At 49.8% G+C, this 23,472-nt stretch overlaps 1 protein-coding gene across 3 annotated transcripts in view; it reads left to right on the forward strand.

Annotated features, from left to right (window-relative positions):
- Nucleotides 1–23,472, forward strand: part of NOS1 (nitric oxide synthase 1) — a 193,179-nt gene that overhangs the window by 94,849 nt on the left and 74,858 nt on the right. For all 3 annotated transcript variants that reach the window (XM_042234646.1, XM_027956540.2, XM_042234647.1), the window contains exons 2-3: nucleotides 4,077–5,220; nucleotides 19,094–19,220. In XM_042234646.1, coding sequence (XP_042090580.1) covers nucleotides 4,496–5,220; nucleotides 19,094–19,220 — 852 coding nt within the window. In that variant the 5' untranslated portion in view covers nucleotides 4,077–4,495. The remainder of the gene's footprint in view (nucleotides 1–4,076; nucleotides 5,221–19,093; nucleotides 19,221–23,472) is intronic.

The raw sequence follows: 23,472 nt of genomic DNA on the forward strand, positions 1-23,472 counted from the left end.
AGCAGGACAGACACATCTCCATCTGGCATCTTAGTACATTCTTTGCAGATGTCAAACCTGATCCTGGTCAGGATGGGGGTGAAGATGTGTCTGGGGAGGGAAAAGAGGGATATTATTAGGGGGGGTTGTCATTAACATTAGGATTGACCCTGATGGAGGCTCAGAATGCACTTGCTTAGACCTAGAGCCTATTTACCCCACCCTGTCTCAGTAGATGCTGAATTTCACTGCTTCTTTGAAGCCCTGCCTCTTTCCATTCCTTCTAAAGATCAAGTTGTCTTTCTAGGGCCAAGGTCTAAAAAACAGCACTTCAATTTCCCTATTCCCAGCCAGCCAGCAGCCCCACCCCACCCCTCTCCCCGCTGCTGATTTAGAAAGCAGCTGAGAAAGAGGGAAGAAGCTAGGAGTGGCCAGGGAGATCTGCGGGTTTGCCTTGTTTCTTTTTTCTTAAGCCAAGTCCCAGCTCTGTCCTTTGGTAAGTTGTGTTTTTCTTATTTATTTTTTATTGGAGGATAATTGCCTTACAGAATTTTATTGTTTTCTGTCAATCCTCAACATGAATCAGCCATAGATACACATATATCCCCTCCCTCTTGAACCTCCCTCCCATCTTCCTCCCCATCTCACCCCTCTAGGTTGATCCAGAGCCCCTGTTTGAGTTTCCTGAGCCATGCAGTAAATTCCCATTGGCTATCTATTTTACATATGATAATGTGAGTTTCCCTGTTACTCTTTTTTTTTTTGCATTTTTTTAAATTTTTATTTTTCCTTTATTTTGCTTTACAATACTGTATTGGTTTTGCCATGCACATCTCACCCTCTCCTCCCCCATCCCCATGTAAGTCTGTTCTCTATGTCTGTTTCTCCATTGATGCCCTGCAAAAAAAATCCTTCAGTACCGTTTTTCTAGGTTCTGTATATATGCGTTAGAATATGGTATTTATCTTTCTCTTTCCGACTCACTTCACTCTGTATAATAGGTTCTAGGTTCATCCACCTCATTAGAACTCACTCAAAGGAGTTCCTTTTTATGGCTGAGTAATATTCCACATCTCTCAATCGTGTCCGACTTGTTTGCGACCCCATGGACTATAGCTTGCCAGGCTCCTCTGTCCATGGAATTTCGCAGGCAAAAATTCTGGAGTGGGTTGCCATTTCCTCCTCCAGGGGATCTTCCCGACCCAGGGATCAAACCCATGTCTCCTGCATCTCCTGCGGAGATTGGCGGGCGGATTCTTTACCACTGAGCCACCGTGTATATGCACCACAACTTCTTTATCCATTCATGTGTCAATGGACGTCTAGGTTGCTTCCATGTCCTAACTATTGTAAATAGTGCTGCAGTGAACAATGGGATGCATTTGTCTCTTTCAACTTTGGTTCCCTCAGGATATGTGCCTAGGAGTGGGGTTGCTGGGTCATATGGTGGTTTTATTCCTAGTATTTTAAGGACTCTCCATTCTGTTTTCCATAGTGGCTTTATCAATTTACATTCTCACCAACAGTGCAAGAGCGTTCCCTTTTCTCCACACCCTCTCCAGCATTTATTTTTTAATGCAGTGTTTTTTTAATGTAATGCCTCAACTAGTTATTTTTCTTAATAATTTTATTTAATTTTGGCTATATTGAGTCTTCGTTGCTGTGAGGGCTTTTCTCTAGTTGCGAGGAGTGGGGGCTAATCTCTAGTTGTGGGGCGGGCTTCTCATTGTGGTGGTTCTCCTGCAGAGCCGGGGGCTCTAGGGCAAGCAGGCTTCAGTAATTGTGGCACATGGGCGCAGTGGTTGCGGTTCCCAGGCTCTGGAGCACAGATGCCATAGTTGTGGTGGACGGGCTTAGTTGTTCTATGGCACAAGGGGTCTTCCCAGATCAGGGACTGAACCCATGTCATCTGCACTGGCAGGCGGATTCTTTACCACTGAGCCACCAGGAAAGTCCCTTTGGTAAGTTCTGGCTGAAGCCAGTATGGGGTAGAAGCAAGCTAGGGGCCTCCACCTCCCGAAGAGCTCACCTTCAAGTCCCTTCTTGAATTAAAGAATGGAGCCTAGTGCCACACTAGAACACTCAAGAGATCTGGAGGTCCCAGCTGTCTCTGCCTTCAACTAAATCCTGGGTTTGGTACCCAGAAGAAATGGGTACCACGAGAGCTCCGGGAGAGTTAAGAAACCAGAGCCCAGGGTGGGGCGGGTAGGGAGGTGGACCAATCCTCCCCAGTGAGGAAGGACATAGCAGTTTGGGCTGGTTTTCTCTGCAAGCCAGAAGGCCGTCAGCAAGATGCCGAAAGACACTCAGCCTGTCAACACACGGGCCACACAGGCTCATACACACAGCAGAGAAATGACACAGCAGGAGGGCGATGCATGAATGCACAGAGAGAAACACACACGCACACACACACACAGCGACGCCAGATGGAGAAAGCAGCCCAGGCTGGGTCTGGGTATTCATGACTCCCTCACCCACACAGAGGGGCTGGCAGAGTTACATAACGCAAGCTGTAAAAGGGAGAGGCTGAACTTGCTAACCACCGCCCTCCCCTGTGGGATCTGGGAGGTAGCACCTCTTTCTCGGGGTGTGGGGAGAGTTGTCCTTACCCACCCCCTGCTTTGAGAGGCAGCAGGAGTTTATCAGCGGCCTCAGCCCTGGGGTGACCCCGGAAAGCCGCTAAAAGGGGAACAAGGGACTGTCGCTTTGTCAGTAGTGGTGGATAAGGGCTCCCTCCTTGCGTGAAGGAGTTTTGAGGATGCTGATGGCAAGGGGTGCCAGGGCAGAGAGGAAACTGTGGCTGGAGCTGGTGGGTAGGAAAAGAGATGAAGGGGTTTTCTGCTACCTCCCACCCTGCCCCTCTCCACCTGCAACCCACAGGTCACCTGCCCCAACCCAGACACAAGATGTGCTTCCATAGCTGCTCGAGCCCATGCCGTGGGTGCTGGGTGCACGCACCTCACCTGGGCTACTGCATCTTCACTTGACCTCCTTGTGGTCCTCCGGCACTCCAACCGCTTCTCTGAGTCTGGTGAAGCTGTGGGAGCTGCAAAAGTCACTAGATTATATATTGTTAAAAACTAGAGCATTTAAAAGCTCAGACTTGAGAATGGAGCACCTCTGAGTTCAAATCCTCCCCCCACCGTCCTTCTCCACCTGACCCTGGGCAAGTCCCTGAACCTTCCCAAGTTTCAGTCTTCTCGTCTGTGGAAGGGTTAACTGTGAAGATCAAAGGAGGGAAAAACACACAGTAAGAGCACATGCACTCAGGGAGTGGCCGCTGGCTTTTGGGCTGCTTCTTGTTCCACAGGTATTCGTTGCGCACCAGCTCTGTGTTTATCTAACCCTAGGGGGACACAGTCCACACCTCCTAAGGTTTCTCTGTCAGGATTTCAGACAGTCTGTGATACACAAATGCCCTCCAGAGTTTGACGTGGACCTGTGTCTTTGGTATTTCTTATACCAATTTTGGCTTATCATGGGATGGAGTGTGGCCAAGTCTGTCCTTTTGAACCTGAAATAAGTGAATCGTTACAAAAATGACGGTCCGGAAGTCCAGCTGACCTCCCTCATCCGTGGTTCTGTAGAAGGTGACATCATTTCCTGTTGATGGGTTTGTGATGGGGGCTTTGGGAGTGGTGGGAATGGAGAGCCCCACACCCCACGATCCTTGTTGGCCAAGCTCCTGACCTGAGGATGGAAAAATGTTGCAAAAAGCAGAGAGTCAAAGGCTGCATGACAGGGTTGGAGTGCTGACTTCTTCCGGTGAAAAAAAGATGAGAGGTCTTAGGGTTCTTGCCATTTGATTTCTGGGGCTGACGCCTCTGGTTTCCCCAAAGAGCCCCCCGGTCTCACAGGGCTTTGATCATGAAATGAAACCAGGCAATATGCAGCCACCTGCGAGTGTGTCCCCCTGGAAGAAGAAGAATTTTTTGTCTAGGTTATCTTCAGAACTCCAGAGCATCTTATGGCTAGACTTCTCAGTTGGCTGTTTCCCATGTTAGTTTTAAAGGTGGTCTTGGGCATATCACATCCATCTCTCTCTTTTTTTTAATCCTTTTCCTCCCCTCCCTTGTTCCTTCTCTTGACCTCAGGAAGACCTGGATCGGATCTGCCTCTGACGGGCTGACGATGCCCAGTGGATAGTCCATGCTAGCATGCGTCACCCCTAGGCACAGCCACCAGACACGTCTCTTCCCGGATCCGCCTGACCTGTGGCATAGGACTCATCCCACCGCTTCCCCTGACGTCTGCCTGATCAACCATTGCTTCCTTAGAGACTGAGGAAGGAGGCAGACGCAGGAAATCATGCCACCGACGGCCCGACAGCAATGAGCGGGTGACGCCGAGTTGACGTCAGAGGCATAGAAGGCCAGCGCCGAGAGCAGCTGCCCGTCCGGGCTGCAGCCCCGCAGCGCCAGCCCCCGGCGTGGCCTGAAGCCCAGCCACTCCTGGGGACCTGACCTCGGCCGGACCTGTTTTGAGGTCTGTGGACCCTTGGACACTAGACACCATGGAGAGCCACATGTTCAGCGTTCAGCAGATCCAACCCAACGTCATTTCTGTCCGCCTGTTCAAGCGCAAAGTGGGGGGCCTGGGATTCCTGGTGAAGGAGAGGGTGAGCAAGCCGCCTGTGATCATCTCTGACCTGATCCGAGGGGGCGCCGCGGAGCAGAGCGGCCTCATCCAGGCCGGGGACATCATTCTCGCCGTCAACGGCCAGCCCTTGGTGGACCTGAGCTATGACAGCGCCCTGGAGGTGCTCAGGGGGATTGCCTCCGAGACCCACGTGGTGCTCATCCTCAGGGGCCCTGAGGGCTTCACCACGCACCTGGAGACCACATTCACCGGGGATGGGACCCCCAAGACCATCCGGGTGACCCGGCCCCTGGGTCCCCCCACAGCAGCTGTTGACCTGTCCCACCAAGCGTCAGCCGGCAGAGAGCAGACGCTGGCGGTGGACGGGGCCACGGGTTCCGGAAATGGTCCCCAGCATGCTCCAGATCCAGGGCAGGAAGCCAGCTCTCTCGCCCAAGCCAACGGCCTGGCTGCCAGGCCCCCAGGCCAGGACCCAGCCAAGAAAAGCACTGGGGTCACCCTCCAGGGCAGTGGGGAGAACAATAAACTGCTCAAAGAGATAGAGCCTGTCCTGAACCTTCTCACCAGTGGGGGCAAAGCGATCAACGGAGGGGGACCTGCCAAGACAGAGACCAAGGATGTGGAAGTCCAGGTGGACAGGTAAGCTGCAGGGGGGCCTGTGTGCGCACATGTGTTGTATGCGAGCATGCGTGGTCTCACAGCCCGGGAGCCAAGCTGAGAGTCTCAGGCATCCAAGCACACATACACCCGCTCAACCCCCCTTGCCTCTTGCCCTGGAAATTGCCATTGCGGAATGGAATGGGCACGTCTAGTGCGTATCTCTTGCCATGAAACCCAGGGCTCATAATCATGGTAGCTGGGGCCCCATCTTCCAGCACCCCCACAAGGCAGGTATTTTTGCAACCCACATTTCAAGAGTGAGAAGACTAAGGCTCAGATGGTGGGGCCTTCCCTGAGGTCACTGCATGAGGAGAGGTGTCTGGGCATGGCCGACCTGGGTGTGGATGGATGCTGAGAATCTGGGGAGAGCGAGGAAGAGCTGGGTGCTGGGCGACCCTCAGCCCAAACTGGCTCTCTCTTGGGGGCAGCCCATCCAGGGCAAGAAAACTTCGAAAGAGAGAAACTGGAGACGAAGCAGAGAATTAGTCTCCATTCCCCAAAACTCTGGCATTGCTCTGATTACATGCACGCTAAGGCCAGCAGTTGAAGAACAGGATACCAGAGACTTCCCTGGGGGTCCAGTGGTTAGGGCCCCATGCTTCCCCTGAAGGGGCCACAGCTTAAATGCCTGGTCAGGGAGCTAAGATCCCTCATGCCGAGTGGTGTGGCCAAAAAATGTTAAAAAAAAATAGAGCTGGGTACCAGCCCCTCTGTATTTGCTGGATTGGCATTTTCTGACCCTCTGGGGAAGGAGGGCTGGCTGCACAGTCGGTGAGGAGCAGATGGGCCAGGTGGTGGGGAAATAGGAGACCCAGGAGACATGAGTTCGATCTTGGGTTGGGAAGATCCCCTGGAGTAGGAAAATGGCAACCCACTCCAGTATCCCTACCTGAAAAATCTCATGGATAGAGGAGCCTGGCAGGCTGCAGTCCAAAAAGATAGCAAAGAGAGTGGGTCACAACTGAGCGACTGAGCAAACACACACTTGGAGGGGGCAGGTTGTCCCTCTGCCTTCTTCCACTCCCCTCTAAGGTCTAGCACTGACGCTACAGCCCACAGTGTTACGAGGCAGATCCTGGGAGCCACAGAGGGAGGCTCAGGCCTGAGGGCCCCAGAAATCCAGGCCAAGCTCTCCCAGTCCTCTTCTCAAGGACCCCTGAGAGTCCCAAGGGCATTTAGAGGTCACTGGGAAATCCTGTGGGGGCCTGAATTGACTAGTTCCCAGACCCCTGCGTGTATTCATATAGGAAGTGTTCCCAGAGGACCTACTCTGTGCAGGTACTCTTCTGGGCCCTGGGCTAGAGCAATGAATGGACAAGTCCTCCGGCTTTGGGGGAGTGACTGAAATAGACAAACCCCCTGACTTGGGGAGCTTGCAGTGCAATGGGGAAGCCAAAGAAGAAGCGAGAGGTTAACGCTATAAACCATTAGTCATATGCGCTGAGGAGATAAATAGAGCGGGGAAGAGCTAGGAAGTGTTGGGGAGGGTAACATTGCAGGTGGGAAGCTGGCAGGCCACACTAGGAAGGCAACATGGGAGGACCCGGAGGAAGGGGCGGGGGGAGACTCACAGCTGCAAGGGGGAGGGGCGTCCAGGCAGAGGGAGCAGCAGGTGCCAAGGTCCTGAGGTGCACTTGTACCTGCATGGGACCCAGTCCTGGCAGGGTAGCCCCCAGACGGCCCACTGTGCACCCCCCAGTCTGTGGAAGCCCACCCTGGCCACCATTGCATTCTGGGGTTTTTCTAGCATCTCACGCCTGGCTAAAAACTGAGCCAATGCCAGCAAGACCCCCAAGGAGGAAAGTGGAGGCTCTGTCGGAAGGCCTGGGCAGAGGGCACCTCCTGCCCGCCCAGCTCCCCCTCCCACCTACTCCTCCTCTCTCCTGCGAGCTCCCCACAGACACCCTGGAGTCTCTGCCACACCCTGGGTCCCATCTCCACGAGAGACAGTGAGTCTTAGGCCACATACACAGGGTGTGGTGTGACCCTCTTGGTGGGACAGATGATTGGGGGTCCCCAGTGGCCTAATGTCCATTTCCAGAACTGGAGGCCAGAATCACATGCTCAGGGTTCTCCCGGTGGCAGTGACCTGGCACCTCATTCTCCCACAACCAGCACAGGAGCTCCCCCCTCCAGGCTAGAACCCACTTCCCAGGGGTCCCCACTGTGGCATACTTGGTGGAGATGGCCGGTGTAGCCGTGAGGTAGTTTCTGGGCAGCCAATAGGCACTCCCAAGTCTCACCCCGTGGGCTTGAATTCTAAGGCAGCTAGAGACTACAGAATCAATCACTGGCCTTCTTTTCTAGATGGCATCAGAAGTGCCCATCAGAGGCTCCTGGGCATGGCCTCTCCCCGCCCACCCCCCCCCCACCACCAATCCTTTACGTGCCCCGCCCATCCTCAGCACCGCCTCTTGCAGAAGCAGCAGTGAGTCCATGAATAGGACCATCTCACCTTGCATGACAGCGGAACCCCTTGGTCTAATGTCCTGTATACTTGGTTCTGATTCTCAGCTAGGCGTAGGGTGTGAGCCTCAGAACCCCGAGGGCTCTGTTCAGCCCCAGCCGGGCCCGGGCATCTGACTCTCCGGTTATGTTGTAGAGAAGTACCTGCTATAGTTGGGAGCTGCACGCTCTATCCAAGGAGCAAATACTAGCAAATACCCTCTCCTAGCCTGCAGTCCAGGACATAAAGGCTGCAGACAGGACCCCAGCCTGGGATGAGGTCCTTGAGTCCCATGAGCTTTAATGGGAGCCCACTTGGTAGTCAGGCCCCGAGGGACCTCTCCAAACACCATCTTGGGGAAGCAGCCTTTGTGTCCCCAAGAATGAGGGTGAGATAGAGTTGTCTGCCCTGGGGCGCTGCTCCCACAGACCCATTTCCCACCTCAGGAGGTGACATCTGAGCTCTCAGCCGCCCTCATCCATCAGGGTCCTCCCTCCAGGGACCCCACATCACCTGCAGTGTGATTGACCACAAGTAGCTGAAAAAACTGCTTTGGTGGAGATATGTTTTGGGAGAAAGTGACCCAGGGCAAGTATATGCCTCCATGAAACCCACTGAGACGAGTGGTTCTAAGGATGAGTAATACTGTAGGCCCCCCCCCACACCCCGGCTCCATGGCTGGACGCACAGCTCTCCCCCTTCACTCTGTTTTTTTAACAAATAATTTGAAATGCCCCCTTCACTAACCAGAAGCTCCTTCATGGAGCATGGAGCCTACCCACACTTTACACTTTTTAAATCAGTATAATGCCCTAACGAAAAAATCAAGGTTATAGAGCATAAAAGTCATCTATAATAAAAGAGCCTATAATTTAACATAGCAGCGCATAGGCGCAGCTCCACCAGAATGTCATATGTTGGCACCTAAAGATAGAATGGAGGCAAACACGATGCAGATTGACACAGGTGTGTTGTGTTGGCAACTCAGACACCACCTGCAGCACCGCGTCGCCTTGGTGATGCGATTTTCCCAAATGGTGAATGATTCCTGGTAAAACGATGTCCTGTCTTTGATTTCCCAATAGTTGCAAGTTCAGTAGAATTTAAAGCCGAATTTATACATAAACCCACATTGAGATTTTGGCTGAGAAATTGAAGCATGTTTCGTGTTTTTGTTTTTAATCTAAGCAGATGTCCAAAGTTTGCGAGGCAGTCAGGACCCTTCCTCCTTGAGTGGCTTTGTCATTTGTGTTGCCAGGGTGTCCTTCACCCCTGACATCACCTCCCTTCCACTGTGATGTCAGAAGCATCAGCCATCGTCATAACAACCACAAAAGCACCCCCACAGATTGCAAAGCTGTTTGCTCACGGCTAAAATAAGTGTCTCGTTACGAATCAGTGTCCCAAGTCAGGAAACGCAACCCCAGAGGCAGCATGCCGTTCAGAGCCAGTCTCGGGGCTGCTGACCTGGGAATGTTCAAGCCTCACAGCACACACAGCTGCCTGGAAACGACTCATCCTCCCAGGCCCCTCTCCATCCAGGCTGCTTTTGGGGGTGGGCTCAGACTAACATCCTAGATGCATCCTAGATGCTGGGTGACAGTGAAGCCAGCAGCCTGCTGGGCCCAGAGCTCCACATCCGGGTCCCACTCTGCATCCGTGGCTTCTGGGTCTGAGCAGAGGCTGGGCCATCACTGGTTCTCAGCAGCGACCTTGACTCCTCTGCTCTCTTGGCCTTATTTTCCTCCTTCGGTCCTTCTTTCCTCTTGGACCTGGACTTACTCCCCTGCTCCAGCTAGTCCCTTTCCCTCAGGGGGCACCCCTGTCCTGTTGTTTGGGGTGTCGGCCCGTGTTTGGGGAGATAAGTGATGTTGATTTGAGACACAGTCTCCTCCCTTCATCCCAGGAGGAGGGAGGGGGCCCTGAGCAGGCAGTGACAGCAGATGAAGGGTGATCAGGAAGGGAGGCGACGAATTCGGGACCTTCTGTACTTGGGAGCGGTCACTTTAAAATGCTGCATGTCAGAGGATATCCAGGTTGCTCAGCTTGCTGCCCTGAAGGAGGGTTCTAAAGAGGCCAAGGTCCGCAGTCCAGCCTCCATCTGGACCAGCCAGCCAGCCACCTCGCCCTGCGCTCTGATAACTCCTCATCCGCTTGCAGGGCCCTCCCTTGGTTACTTATAGGAGTACCTTCACAACAGTCACCTCTTTAGAACCTGTACGAATGCAGCTCCTGAAGTAGGACCTGTGGTTCTAGCCCCCACCTATAGAAGAAGGAACTGAAGCTCAGAGAGGTGAAGCAACTTGCCCAGGGTCACACAGCACTGGCCACAGGGTTCTATTGAGGTTCTACCTAGCAATCTCACAGTGAGTGTCTAGAGTTTAAAAAGAAACCAGACAAGCAAATGTGGCTGGAGGAACACAAGTCAATTTTAACCCTAGAGAATCAGCTTTTTGGGGGGAGAGGCCTCCTCCTGTGACAAGCCTGAGCTTCATCCCCATCATGTTAGCAAGCCTCTGCTGAGCACTGCAGGTGGGCCTGGCCCCAGGCTATGGTCTTCACATCAAGTAATTCACTTCCTCCACATAGCACCCCATTTTCCTGATAGGAAACCAAGGCTCAGAGAGGTGTAGTCACTTGTGCGAGGTCACACAGCCAGCCTGCAGCAAAGCCAGAACTTGACCCTAAGCCCATGTTCTTGACCTCTACTAAGCTTGTAGATTGCACTGTTGGCCACAGTGCCCTTAACCACTAGCCATCAACTTTCTGAGGCTATCAGAGTATTTTCTCAGACTGGAGGGGAAACCAAGGCCCTGAGGTTGCTATCTGCTAAAGACAGCCTCCCTAGAGAGATGACCTCGGATCAACCAAGGTCGGCACTGATGCCTTAGAGACCCTCCTCCTAGGCTGCACTTGACCTTTCTCATGGCTGTGGATCACTCTGGTGGCATTTTCATTTTTTCTTTTCTACTGTTTTTTTTTTTTTTTTAATTCTTTCTCTCTCTTTTTTGGCATTTTTCAACTCAGGAATTAACTCTGATAACTTTGCCGTCATGCAGAATCTGGGAGCAACTTTTCATTCTCACCCTGACTGTTTGAGTGTGAGTGACTTCCAGCACTGCCCTGCCCCCGCCACCATGCATTCTTTCCCAGGCAGGGGACAGGGGGTCCTGTTTCCACCAGTTAATGCACTTGCTCTGTGACCTCTCCCATGCATGTCCCTGCCACCTGGCCTAGTGGGCACCCAGCCCCTCATTCTGAAAGGAAAATAAGCTCACCCACCTCACATTGCATGTAACTGAGGGCTTCTCAGCATCTCTCAGTCACTGGATATTTATGGAGCATCTATTCTGCCTCAGATACTGTCCTCAGAGCTGGGGATCCACTGATGATCCACTAGGGAGTCATCTGATAGACAACACGCAAGGAATAATAAATAGACACATGCAGTCGTTTTAGATAGCAGTATGCGCTGTGAAGGAGATGATACAGTGACTTCAAGAGAAGTGGCTTGGGGTTGGGTAGCACGTTAGACTGGAAGGTTGGGGAAAAGCTCTCTGCAGGCATTTGTACCAAGGCCAGAAGGTGAGAACCTTGCGAAATCTAGGCAAGGGTGTTCCTGGCAGAGAGCACAGCAGGAGCAAAGGTCCTGAGGCAGGAACGAGGTTGGGATGTTCAAGGAACTAAAGGGAGGCCTTGAGTGTAGCAAGTAGGAGGAGAGCGATAGGCAGTGAGGTCAGACATAGACACGGGGGCAGGGCCATCAACCATCCCAACACCTGTTCATTGTATCTGCCATCACTCCTGTGGCTGCTGTTAACAAATGACCACAACCTTGGTGCCTTAAAACAACGCACCTTGAAACTTCCCTGGTGGTTCAGTGGTTAAGAATCCACCTTACAATGCAAGGGACGTGGTTTCAACCCCTGCTCAGGGCACTAAGATCCCACATACCATGGGGCATGGCCAAAAAACTTTTTCTTAAAAAGTGAATTTGTGGCAAAATAGATACATCAAGATATTTTACATTAAAACCTATTCCCAGCCTCTCAAAAAAAAAAAAAAAAAGGTATATCACAGGGGCCGTTAGCAAGAAGTCACATCCCAGTAAGACAGCCTTAGGAGCTGGAACCCAAATTCAGCCCCATCCCCCCTAGCCTGGGGCCTACAGACATGAGTTGGAGAATCCTGCCCAGCTTTTGTGATTTTAGGAACGAGAGTCGTGGTTGTTTTGGAGCCCAGAGGCCCTCGCCTCGCTTCTCAGCTACAACGCTCACCATGGGACTCCTGCTCTGAAGAGCATACCTTTATCAAGAACCAACCCCCCAGACTCCAGCATGATGGAATCTAGAAGGAAAGCTGCACAGAGACGCCACACCTGCTTGCACAGCCCCCCAAATCTCCCTGCTCCAACTCAGCTCTCAGAATCTGCAACCAGGTAGAAGCAGAAGCCAAAGACCGTTGGAGTGTGGAGGGCGAGTAGGGGAGCTGGAGAGAGCGTGGTGTCTGCCGAGAGATGCGAGTAGGGCTTCCTGCCAGGACCAGCTGCTCCTCGGCGGCCTCCTCGCCTGGCTGGGCCAGAGTGGGTGGCCCCCACCTCCAGGCTGCGCCCTGCACCCAGGCCTGGCCCACCTGCTCCCCCTCCTGGGTCCTTGGTCAGGGGAGGTTAGTGGTCAGCATGGGGCCAACCGACACACGTGCAAACTGCCTGTGGAGTCTGGCCTGGGACCCCCATCCTCATGCCCGAGAGATCGGGGAGCCTCGGTTGGAAGGATCTGGCAAAGATCCTCAGAAGGTTTAGAGATGCTAGACTGACTCTTGGCTTGAGTTTGAGGATCCAACTAGTGAAGTGGAAGGAAAGGGCTTTAGTTTAGTTCTTGCCAAGAAGCACAGAAGATGCTCGCCAGGTAGGAGGGAGAGCCTCACACTAAGGCAGGGGGAGGAGAAGAGCTGGGGGAGGGGAGCACTCCTAGCCAGGTGGGCACCTGGCTGCTCACTGCACGAGCCTAGCTCGGAGCTCTCCCAGGGAAACGGGTCTTCACAGGTGTCCTTGGCCGATGTGGGTGCTTTTGACAATGCAGATTCCAGGCTTCCCACTATTTCAGGCTCTCTGGAGATGGACTGGGGGTAATTTTAACAAGCCCCTCAATTGACTCTGATGCACCCTGATGTTGGAGAACCACCAAGCTTGACCGCAGGATGGCTCTGGCTTCACTGGTCTGCCACAATGCCAGGTTCACTGGAGGATGTCTTTTCAGGGGAATAAGGACACTAAGCAGATGTGGGAGCCACTGAGCGAAGGCAGGTTTCTCAGTCCTGTCTGGGAACAAGGGACAACTAGTAAATAAATCCTCATAGACCCCCTGGGTGAGTGTGGAACAGGGATGGGCGAGCTGGGAAGCATAGGTTTGGGTCCTTGATTGAAGCTAAGCCTGCTTCTCAGTAGGTAGGAGTCTAATTCCTCCCCTCCCCACAGGGACATTGATTGATCTCCTGGGATGTTTTCAGTTGTCACAGCTGGTGATGGAGATGTTACTGGTGTCTAGTGAGGAGAGACCAAGGATGCTGTTAAACATTCTCCAATGCACAGGGCAGTCCCCACCACAAAGACTTATCTGAACCCAAATATCAGTAGTTACAGGCTGAGAATTTCTGATCTAAACCAAAATTCCTCAGACAGCTGGGCAGGACCAAGACTCAAAAGTACTAGCCAAGGAGAATCACCATTCAGGCTTCTCAGAAGTCAAGCCAGGCCCTGTCTACCTCCATCTGTGGGCTCCCGGTGTATTTGCTTAAATGAAGAAATGATAACCTGGAGTTGGCAGAATTCATTTAGTGGATAAACACATTCACTACCATCACCTCATTTGGGGGGAAACATTCGATATCTAAATTTGAGGTTCTTCATGAGTGTGAAATCCAATCAAATGCACCCCCCGCCCCCAAGCTCTGTTCTCAGTGATTCTAAATGAGGAGGGCAGCGAGGAGGAGACATTTAATTGCAAAATTTCCTCTGCTTCTCACTGACGGTGTGATCTTGACAAGTTACCTAATCTCTCTGGACTTCAATCGCCACAAGTTAAATGTTAGTCACTCAGTTGTGTCCAGCTCTTTGCAACCCCGTGGACTGTAGCCCACCAGGTTCCTCTCTCCATGGGATTCTCCAGGCAAGAATACTGGAATGGGTAGCCATTCTCTTCTCCAGGGGAATCTTCCTGACCCGGGGATCAAATACAGTTCATGTTTGGTCAGAGCTGACTGTGTACCAGGCATTTTACAAGCATGATCTTATTTAAGCCCCAGGAGAGGTGGTGTGTGAAGTGGGTCTTGTAAGGGTGAGTAGGAGTTGACTCTTGACAGAGGGGAGATGAAAGGGCATTCCAGGGAGGCCAAGGATGGACACGGTGTACTCCCTGGGAAGAGAGGAGAGTGGAGGTCGGGGCTAAGAGTGATGGAAGGGGGGAGTCTGGAAAGGAAGCAGAGAATTCCCAGATTCCTGGGCTCTGTGAACAAGACATAATAGCTCAATGGGCAGTTATTCAGCCATAAAAAAGAATGAGACAATGCCATTTGCAGCAACATGGATGGACCCGGAGATTATCATACTGAGTGAAGTAAGTCAGACAAAGACAAATACTATATAATACCACTTTTATGTGGGATGTAAAAAAGTGATACAAATGAGCTTATTTACAAAGCAGAAATAGACTCATAGAAAGCAAACATCCAGTTGAAGGGGGGAGATAAAGTAAGAGTGTGGGATTAACATTTGCACACTACTGTATAGAAAATAGTTTTTTAAAACAAGGTTGTACTGCATAACACAGGAGACTATACTTAATATCTTATAATAACCTATAATGGAAAGGAATCTGAAAACGTACATGTGTGTATGTGTGTGTGTGTCTGTGTATCACTGAATCAATTTGCTGCACCTCAACTAACACAACATTGTACATCAAATATACTCTCTGCTCTGCTTAGTAGCTCAGTGATGTATGACTTTTTGTGACCCCATAGACTACAGCCTGCCAGGCTCCTCTGTCCATGGGGTTCTCTAGGCAAGAATACTGGAGTAGGTTGCCATTTCCTACACCAGGGGATCTTTTCAACCCAGGGATCAAACCCCTGGCTCCTACAGCTCTTGCATTGGCAGGCAGATTTTTTCACTGCTGAGCCACCTGGGAAGCCTTGTATGTAATATATGTGCATTTCTATGTATATGTACAAATATATAATATATATGTAATATATATACACATATATATGTATATGAACCCATGAAAAAGAAATGGCAACCCACTCGAATATCGTTGCCAGGGAAATCGCAGGGACAGAGCACCCTGGCAGACTACAGTGCATGGAGTCCTGAAAGAGTCAGATACAACTTAGTGATTAAACAATAGCAATATATGTATGTGTAACTGAATCACTTTGCTATGCACTTGAAACTAATCCAGCATTGTAAGTCAACTCTCCTTCAATTAAAAAAGAAGTGTCTGAGTGCAGACATCCCTGCCTGTGCCCCCGTAAGCCCCCAGGGAAGACACCCCTTTCTCAGTTAGGAACCATACATGCCTTCAGGCTTCAGAGACATTAAGGCTTTGGCCAGCACCACCCAGTGCTATAGCCACTGACTATATATGGCTAATTAAAGTGAAATGAAATTAAAACTTCAACTAATTCCTCAGTGACAATAGGTGCTTTTTTTCAGCCGAGCCACGCAGGGGAGCTTTGTGCCCCACCAAGGGATTGAACGCATGACCTCTGCGGTGGAAGCGCAGAGTCTTAACCACTGGACGATGAGGGAAGTCCCTAAGCACATTTCAAGTATTCAGCTGCTTCATGTGGGCCATGGCTAAAATACCCAAAACGCAAGCAGACGTGGAATGTTTCCATTGACTCAGAAAGTTCTCCTAGACCATGCTGACTTAGAGGAATCTTGACTGTTTTAGAAAGAACTAGCATTTTCCTTCCTCTGTTTCTGTCTGATCAGCCTACAAACACATCAGCAGTCAAAGCAATAGCAGATGCCACAGGCTAAGTGCTGTGAGCCTTACCTCCTGTAATTGTTGCAGTAACCCTGGGAACTGGGTTTTATTATCAGCACTAGTTTAGAGATGAGTATACTGAGAATTAGAAAGGTTAAGTAGCCAAAATATTCAAAGTCACACAGCTTACAACCAGCAAAGCTGAGAGTTGAACCCAGTTCCACCCAATCCACAGTGCATGGATCGCACTGCCCATACAAACCTAGCAAACAGACTCCTCCCAGGCTGAGAAAATTCATGGCAATAAACTGCTTGTCTCCCTCAGAGCTGACTTTTACTGAAAACTGGGGGTGGGGACTGGGAATTCAGAATCTACCTAAACCTGCGCCTGATTTTGTCCCTGGGTGCAGAGATGCAAAGCAACTCCTTGTCAGAGGCTGAAGGATGTTCCCTGTGGTCCCACGTTAAAAATATTCTTGTTCTAAATTGGAGGATAATTGCTTTCCAATGTTGTGTTGGTTTCTGCTGTACAATAAAGCAAGTCATATCCCCTCCTTCTGGAGCCTCCCTCCCATCCATCCCCATCACACTCCTCTGGGTCATCACTTCCTGTGCCATCCAGCAGCTTCCATTAGCTGTCTCTCTGATGCATGGTGGTGTATGTATGTCCATTCGACTCTCTTCTATCCTTCCCACCCTCTCCTTCCCCTGCTATGTCCTCAAGACCACCGTCTACTTCTGCGTCTCTCTTCCTGCCAGGCTAATGGGTTCATCAGTACTATTTTTCTAGGTTCCGTAGATATGTGTTAACACATAACATTTGCTTTTCTCTTTCTAACTGACTTCACTCTGTATAACAGGCTCTAGTTTCATTCACCTCATGACAGTTGTCTCAAATAAAAGTATTCTTCCCCGGCTCATCACAGGGCTCTTACATAAGTTTGTGTTGACAAAACACTTCAAATATATTATTTAAACAAAAGTGTTAAAGGCTTTAAAAAAAAAAAAAAAGCAAAGGATGGTGATAAAAGCACCTCACCCTGCAGATCCACACGAGACAAGCCTTGTGAGCCATTTAAGAGTCATCTGGGTAATCGTACCCTGTAATCTTTGTAAACTGGCCTCATTCAGTGAGAGATGCTGGATTCCTAGCTCTTTAGCCTCTGGCTTATCCTACGCATCCTGAATAGTTTTCCCAGTCTGTTTACAAAAAGGAAGGATCTGGGCCGAGCATCAATCAGACCTAGTTTCAAACCCCAGCTCTGCTTTGTGTTTGCTGAGAAACCTTGGGAAATTGACATAACCTCTCTGGTCTCAGTTTTTGCCTCTGTAAAATAGGGAAGCTTTTAATATCTGCTGTGAGGAAGTGAAATAACTTCTGTGCTGTTACCTGGTACATTACCAACACTCAAACAGCGCTAAACTCCTCTCTTCTCTGCTGATTCCCCACTTATGGTCACATGACATCCTAGGAACTGGAGTTTTAGCGCTGAGAGGGGCTGCGTGACATTTAGAACAGCCGTCTCCACAGACAATGCCTCTGTTTATTACCACGTAGGTAAACCATTGACTTGGGAAATATCTGTAATCAAGAACCACTCCTGGTGTGTTTTGGAGACATTTTTAAGAGAGTAAAACATAATGTTCCCTCTTAAAACTGCAGACCTCTCCAAGCAAGATGAGCAGAAGTGGCTTCAGCGTGGGCCACCAGGACGCTGCGAGACAAAGCAAGGAGGGGATTCTGGGTAGCCCCATCCGAGCAGCCAGAGGGGCCACTTAGGGCCTTACACTCAGAGTTCGGGCCCTGGCCTCTGATTCATCCCAAATGACCATCAGCACCAGGTTGGGAACTGAGGGAATTTATGGAGCCAAGAGTCCCCAAAGCTGGGAACATAGAATGGAGAGCTGGATACGCCCCTCCTCCACCCCTGGGACCAAAAGTGAGATGGACCACAGAGGAAGTGGGTGGGAGGGTTGGAAAGAGGCGGATGGTTAGAAAGCAGGAGGGCAGAAGATGGAGATGAGGTGAGACAGGTTGGGAGGTCTGGATTTTGATACAGTCAGTCCCATCTCAGCCACGACTTCCCTCCAGCTCAGAGGATGGTCGGCCTGTCCAGCCAAGATAACCTCTTCCTTGAACCTATCCGAGTTCAAGGGCAGAGAGCCAGGAAAGCTTCATGGTTAGAGTCAGGAATAAGCCTGGGTTTGAACCCCAACTCCTGCAACCCTGACTGTGAGACTTAGGTGAGTGGTTTAACCTCTCTGAGCCTTAGTTTCCGCATCTGATAATGAGTGCAAGGTGGTGATGAACATGGCGATGGGCATGAAGATTCTGATGGGACGAAGGTGGTGGTGATGAGAAGGATGAGAATGATTTTGGCAATAATGAAAGTGATGATGTCAGCATTGGTGTTGATGCGCACATTTATGATGGCTGTGAGGACAGTGATGCTGATGCTGATAAGGAAACGTTGGGTGGTGATGTTGACAGTCGTGAGAATGATGGTGCTGATGGTGGTGATGGTAAGTGAGGGTGATAGTAACAGCCTCCACTTCAGAATAAACGTGAAGAGCAGGCTGGAAAACCAACTTAATGAACATGAATTCGAGCAAACTCCGGGAGATGGTGGAAGACAAGGAAGCCTGGTGTGCTATAGTCCATGGGGTCACAAAGAGTTGGACTTAGCAACTGGACAGCGACAGACTGCAATACTGTGACCCTGAGTGACTTAGCTTCTGTCTCACTTTTGCCATCTGCGCAGCAGTGACAAACATTCATACCGACCTCAGCGGGTTGTCCCAAGCACTAAATCCACTAAAACATATGTTAAGTGCTTGACACACCAGTAAGTGCTTAATCAACACCAACAGTATTAATAGTTTTTGTCGCTGTGTTCCCCTTATTTTCAGAATCATTCCTGTGTATCCTGGGCTGGTACCATTAGCCTTGTGATCAGTGCTCTAGCTGCCGTTGGTGTGACTCACCACCCTGGCCCACAGGGCTGGTTTTCTGACCTATCCCTCCTGCTTCCTATATCTTCCACCATTAGGTTTCATGGATGCTAAGCTGTCCAGGGGTTCTGCGTGGGATTCTGCTAGGAGAGGGGCCTCCTGGCTTCCTAGATCAGGAAATCGGGGGCAGGGGAGGGAGAAACAAAGTCTCTGTCACAGACATCCTGAAACTATCTCCGCACAACAGGTATGTGCCAGCTGGGGGTGTCAAGTCAAGTAAGCTCACCTTCACACTTGATCCTACGAAGCGGCAAACTGTGGACCCAAAGCTCACTGGCTCCGTGGAGGGTCATGTGGGTGAACCCTGAGGGTCCTTCACGGACTCAGGGCTTTCAGACCAGGGTGACCAGCCGGCCACTCCAAGTGTCGCGACTTCCTCAACCTCTCCTGCCTTGCCTTTCAGAGACCCAGACAGCAAGTCACACAAACCTCTGCCTCTCGGCGTGGAGAACGACCGTGTCTTCAATGACCTGTGGGGGAAGGGCAACATGCCCGTCGTCCTCAACAACCCGTACTCAGAGAAGGAGCAGGTAAGTGGCGGTGTCAGCCTGGGGCCCACACTCCATGGTTCCCTGAATGTTCTTGGGAAGACAAGTGCCAAACCACCTTGGGGAGAAAACCAGCTGTTGTGGCTGGAGAAATGGTGTGGGGGCCGAGCCAGCAGCCCTTACCTTGGACGGTGGCTTTGGGCTTTGATTTGGTGGCTTTTGTTTGCTAGCTTGCCAGTTTTCAAATTTTCATTGTTTCTACCAAGAAAGATATTCACATGATTCTGAATTTAAAAGGTAAAAAAGATGGGTGGTAAAAGCTTCTTCCCTCTTCCCTCATCCCAGCCACACAGCTTCACTCCCCAGAGGCAAGCAGTATTCATTATCCATCATTTTTGTGGTCCTTTCAGCAATGTTTTATGCATAGACAGACAAATACATACACATTATTTTCATATGTTTTTACACAAATTAGAACACATCATACATACAGGCAAACCTCATGCTATTGCACTTCATTTTATTACATGTATTATTTGTGTGTGTGTGTGTGTGTGTGTGTGTGTGTGTGTGTATGAATTGAAGGTTTGTGGCAACCCTGCATTGAGCAAGTCTATTGGTGCCATTTTTCCAATTGCATTTTTTTAATTGGAGGCTAATTACTTTATAATATTGTGGTTTTAGCCATACATTCACATGAATCAGCCATGGGTGTACATGTGTTCCCCATCCTGACCCTCCCTCCCACCTCCCTCCCCATCCCATCCCTCAGGGTCATCCCAGTGCGCCAGCCCTGAGCACCCTGCCTCATGCATCGAACCTGGACTGGCGATCTATTTCACATATGATAATATACATGTTTCAATGCTGGTCTCTCAAATCATCCCACCCTCGCCTTCTCCCACAGAGTCCAAAAGTCTGTTCTATACATCTGTGTCTCTTTTGCTGTCTCACATACAGGGTTATCGTCACCATCTTTCTAAATTCCATATATATGCGTTAGTATACTGTATTGGTGTTTTTCTTTCTAACTTACTTCACTCTGTATAATAGGCTCCAGTTTCATCCACCTCATTAGAACTGATTCAAATGCATTCTTTTTAATGGCTGAGTGATATTGCATTGTACCACAGCTGTGGTATACGTACCACAGCTTTCTTATCCATTCGTCTGCCGATGGACATCAGGTTGCTTCCATGCCCTGGTTTTTGTAAACAGTGCTGCGATGAACATTGGGGTACACATGTCTCTTTCAATTCTGGTTTCCTCAATGTGTATGCCCAGCAGTGGGATTGCTGGGTCGTATGGCAGTTCTATTTCCAGTTTTTTTAAGGAATCTCCACACTGTTCTCCATAGTGGCTGTACTAGTTTGCATTCCCACCAACAGTGTAAGAGGGTTCCTTTTCTCCGCACCCTCTCCAGCATTTACTGCTTGTAGACTTTTTGATAGCAGCCATTCTGACTGGTGTGAGATGGTAACTCATTGTGGTTTTGATTGCATTATTTTTAAGGTAAAGTATGTGCATTTTTAGACAAAAGGTTATTACACAGCATATAGACTACAGTGTAGGAAGTGCAGAATGGGCTTCCCAGGTGGCGCTAGTGGTAAAGAACCCGCCCGCCAGTGCAGCAGATGTGAGAGATGCAGGTTTGATCCCTGGGTTGGGAAGATCCCCTGGAGGAGGGCATGGCAACCTAGTCCAGTATTCTTGCCTGGAGAATCTCACGGACAGAGGAGCCTGGTGGGTTACAGTGCATAGGGTCACAGAGAGTCGGATACTACTGAGGCGACTAAGATGCACACACGCCTAGTACAGTGTAAAAATGCATGTAACTTTTATATTTACTGGGAAGCCAAAAAGCTCATGTGACTCACTATTGTGATATTTGCTGGATTACTATCGGTCCAGAAGTGAACCTACAATATCTCCACCATGTGCCTGTATCGCTTTGCACCTTGTTCTTTCAGGTATCAATGTATCTTGGAGACTAGTCCTAATTAGTAGCTGAAGAGTCCTGGTTCTTTTTTCATGGCTGCATAATATTCCCTTTTATTTATTTATGAACCAGGCCTCCAAAATGAACATGTGGCCCATCACCAGAATTTTGCCAAGACATCTCTATAATGAATGACCTTGTGCAAATACCTCATTGGCAGATGGGTGAGCTTATCGAAAGAATAAATTCCTAGAAGCAGTTGTTGAGTCAAAGGTCATATACAGTTGTGACTTGGGCAGAAATGGCCAGACTGCTCACCACAGAGGTTGTACCATTCCTATCTGCTAAGTAGGAGAATGACTATTTCACCATAGCCTTCCCAGCTTGGAGTGTTACCAGACTTTGCCAATTTGCTGAGGAGTGTTTTAACAGCAGAGTCAATATGGTTTCCTGAGAGTGTCTAGATCTGGCTAGAGATTAGCAAAGCCTGTTTCTCACCTGCCCAGGCAGGTAACAGAGCAACGCTGGTGAAGCATGTGAATTTCCCACCCCTCCCCTGCACTGCAGCAGAGTACTATTGGAACGGCCGTCTTCTTCCTTCCCTCCACCCACCTCAAGCCTTGGATGGCACAGGCCAGGTTGCCAAGCTCTTTCTTTCAGTGCTTAGTCCTGAGACAGCACTTTTCACCACCAACCCATGTAAGCAGTGACTCATAGCCTCTGTATGTAGCTTCATGGGGGAGGATGGGACACTCCAGAGCGTCAGTGGAACTTGCTTTCCTTAGCTGCCAGGGGTTGGCCAGGAAAAGAAGGACATCAGGGATCCCATAATAGGTCAGTGGCCAAGCACTCTGACTCCTGCAGTGACACCTGGGAATGTTTGGTGGACAAGGCACAATTTCAGTTCTCTATTATGCTGTCCTCAAAAACCCAGGCCATATTGTGAGTGTGAGGACTATTGTTATCTGTCAATGATTAAGTGAACAAATAGAGCTTGAGTTCTCTTCATATTTCCTCAATTGAAAATAAAGGGTGTTGCCATAATGCAACCCCTCCCAAGACAAAGAAGGGCAGAGAGAGGCAGACTCCAGCGAGATCCAGGCTGTAGACGTGATTTGTTAGGCTTGCACTATATTGTCCTATAGACAACTTATATTTATACTTTGAATTTATTGCCACTGTTTCAGTTTTTTATGTAACTATCATATTTGCAACTTCTCTTACAAATATGGACAATCTGACCACATTGAGCCTATATTCTTATGGGGAAATAGTCTGCCCAGACTGACTAACTGCTCCTCCCACTACGCAGGGCATGGGCTCTCCAATTTGCCACAATCCCCACCTCTCCTTAGCGTGCCCCTCTCATTACCACCAACTGTTCATTATGATTTATCATAACATTAGCACTGTTGGTTTTCTTATAATAGTTAGGATAAGTGGTAGGTAGGTATGGACCAAGCAATTCACACATTTCAGGGGAGATGAGAAAGATTTCACGTTTTGTAAGAATAAAGAATATTCTTATGTGTTTGCTATGCAACCAAGTGTTCTGTCTCAAGATTACCCAGCTGGCTTTACTGATTTGCCTTACCTACCTGCTCTAGGTATCAGAGTTTGTGATTGCTGGCCTGCAGTAACTCCTGAGATCTGGGGTATAGGGAAGAAGCAGAGGAGGCCTTGACCCCACCAGAAAGACCCTTAATGTCCTGCTGAAATCTGAGCCATTGCAGTCTGACGACTATTTCCTTTCACCTTGGTCAGACAGTGACCGGTTAAAAAACAAAACCTTGAACTTCAAGCCTGAGTAGTAGGGCTCAATACTGAGGACAGGACAGGGGGTTTAATAGGCCCAGGGACTTTTGTGGGGCATCATGATGAAATGATCAGTGGCTTAGTCTGTCTGGGCTGCTATAACAGAATACCATAGACTGGGTGGCTTATAAACAACAGAAATATATTTGTCACTGTTCTGGAGGCTGGCACCGGTAGATTCCACATTCGGTGCAGGCGTGCTTCCTATGACTGTGCCCTCACGTGGCAGAAGAGCAAAGGATCTCTCTGGGTCTCTTTTATAAGGGCACTAATCCCATTCATGAGCACTCCACCCTCATCACTTCATCCTCTCCCAAAGGCCCCACCTCCACATACCATCACATAAAGGTTAGGTTTCAGCAGATGAATTTGGGGGAGGAGGGGCATAAACATTCAGTCCATAGCAATTAGGGGGAGGTGCTGAGAACTTGCCTTAAGGCTGCCTCTAAAATGGAAACTCATTTCTGTGGAGGAGAAAGGGTGCTGGAGAAAGGGGGGAAAGATAGTCTTCCTGAGGTTAAGGCGGCCAAACAGGTTTAG

This window comes from Ovis aries, chromosome 17 (genome assembly GCF_016772045.2).
Source record: "Ovis aries strain OAR_USU_Benz2616 breed Rambouillet chromosome 17, ARS-UI_Ramb_v3.0, whole genome shotgun sequence".
NCBI lineage: Eukaryota > Metazoa > Chordata > Mammalia > Artiodactyla > Bovidae > Ovis > Ovis aries.